The 1494-nt window shown below is 60.1% G+C and overlaps 1 protein-coding gene across 1 annotated transcript in view; it reads left to right on the top strand.

The window, feature by feature from the left end:
- Window positions 1–115: 115 nt before the first annotated feature.
- EMH_0007840 (uncharacterized protein) overlaps window positions 116–1494 on the top strand; it is a gene marked incomplete at both ends in the record, with an annotated part of 14484 nt that continues 13105 nt past the window's right edge. Inside the window, 3 exon segments of the mRNA XM_013498149.1 lie at window positions 116–238; window positions 364–1280; window positions 1348–1492. Coding sequence (XP_013353603.1) covers window positions 116–238; window positions 364–1280; window positions 1348–1492 — 1185 coding nt within the window.

Here is a 1494-nt window from a genome sequence, read left to right on the forward strand (position 1 = left end):
AATGGGGTCCTTGTAGCGTCACCTGTGGGGGTGGATACAGGCAGAGACACAGAGAGGTACGGAGCTGCGTGACTCGGCAGCAGCTCCACCGCTGCCTCCTCTGGATACGAGCAAGATGCTAGGGATCCATTTCCAAATGAAAGACGCCAATGTAGCGGATTTGTCAGTTGTGAAGTTGTCGTTGAATGGCTGTGCTGCGCGCCGCGCATCGGAAAGCGGCTTCTACCATGACATCCATGTCCTGCCTGTGCTGTGTGCCTGTGTTTCTGAGTGCTCGCCCCTCCTGCCCATCGCGTCCCAGCAGCAAACCTGTGGCGTAGCTGTTCTTGCCTGTGTTGAGCTGTGTTGTGTTGTGCTGCTCAGGTGGTCGAAGCACCTATAAACGGCGGAGATCCTTGCGATTTGCTTGAAGACTTTGAGCCCTGCGCCGAGATTAGCTGCTTCGGCTCGGACTGCAAGGTATCTGAGTGGAGCGAATGGGGTGCGTGCAGCAAGGAGTGCGGGGGCGGAGTCCACACTCGAGAGCGCCAGGTGCTGATGCCCAGCACAGGGAACGGAGCAGACTGCCCGGAGCTGCAGCAGCGGCGCGGCTGTGGCCTCCACCGCTGTCCGGGGGTCCCCTGCGAAGACAGTCCCGACGTGCCTTTGTTAACTGGAGTGGAGTGCAAGGTACTGCTGGCGATGGGCTGCCACCGACGTCTTCAGGAGCTGGCGGAGGAGAACAACCAACCTTTTCCTGAGGACCTGCCCCCCGAAGTCCGCGTCAGCGACGCCTGCCCCAAGACGTGTGGGGTCTGCGCAGAGTGCGCCCCTGGTTGTCAGCTAAGAGACCTTGGAAACAGACACTGCGACGAGCCTTGCAACAACGAAGCCTGTCAGATGGACTTAGGAGACTGCGGGGGTGACTGCGCCCTCGGCCAGCTTCCCCCAGGGTTGCGGCTGGAGCCCGCAACCTCTATGATGACGGAAGGCCAAACGCTCATAGCGAGTTGCGCAGACCCTGATATGCGGCTGTCTCCCTTTTCGTCCATGAGGCAGCTAGCCATTACCTGCGTGGGTAAAGGCGAATTCACTCTTGAACCTCCCGATATCCCCCTCAAAAAAGATGAGGAAGAAGCCTTGTTGCTTCCTCCTTGCGCTCCAGACCCCTGTCCCTTCATCTCCGTCAGCGGATTCACTGGGGACGCGGCTGTCTTCAACGGCATCTTCTTAAGGGGAGACCCACATGGCAGTTTGCCCCGCTTCCTGCAAGACACGCTGAACCCTCCTGCTCACTTTCTGTGGGCGCAGGAGACCCCCCCAAAAGCAGGCAGACAAGGCAAACGGCTCATCTGGCGCATTACACAGGCTGACCCCAACACTGCTGCCCAGAACTCAGGGCTCACCGCAGCGGCAACCGGCGGAGACTGTGCTGCGGAGACAGCCGGAGGCGATGCAGCCGTTGGGTGCACAGACAGCTGGGAAGTGGGCGTCGCTGGGACAGAAACCACCAGC

Source organism: Eimeria mitis, genomic scaffold (assembly GCF_000499745.2).
Source record: "Eimeria mitis Houghton genomic scaffold, Emh_scaff322, whole genome shotgun sequence".
In the NCBI taxonomy this organism is placed as follows: domain Eukaryota; phylum Apicomplexa; class Conoidasida; order Eucoccidiorida; family Eimeriidae; genus Eimeria; species Eimeria mitis.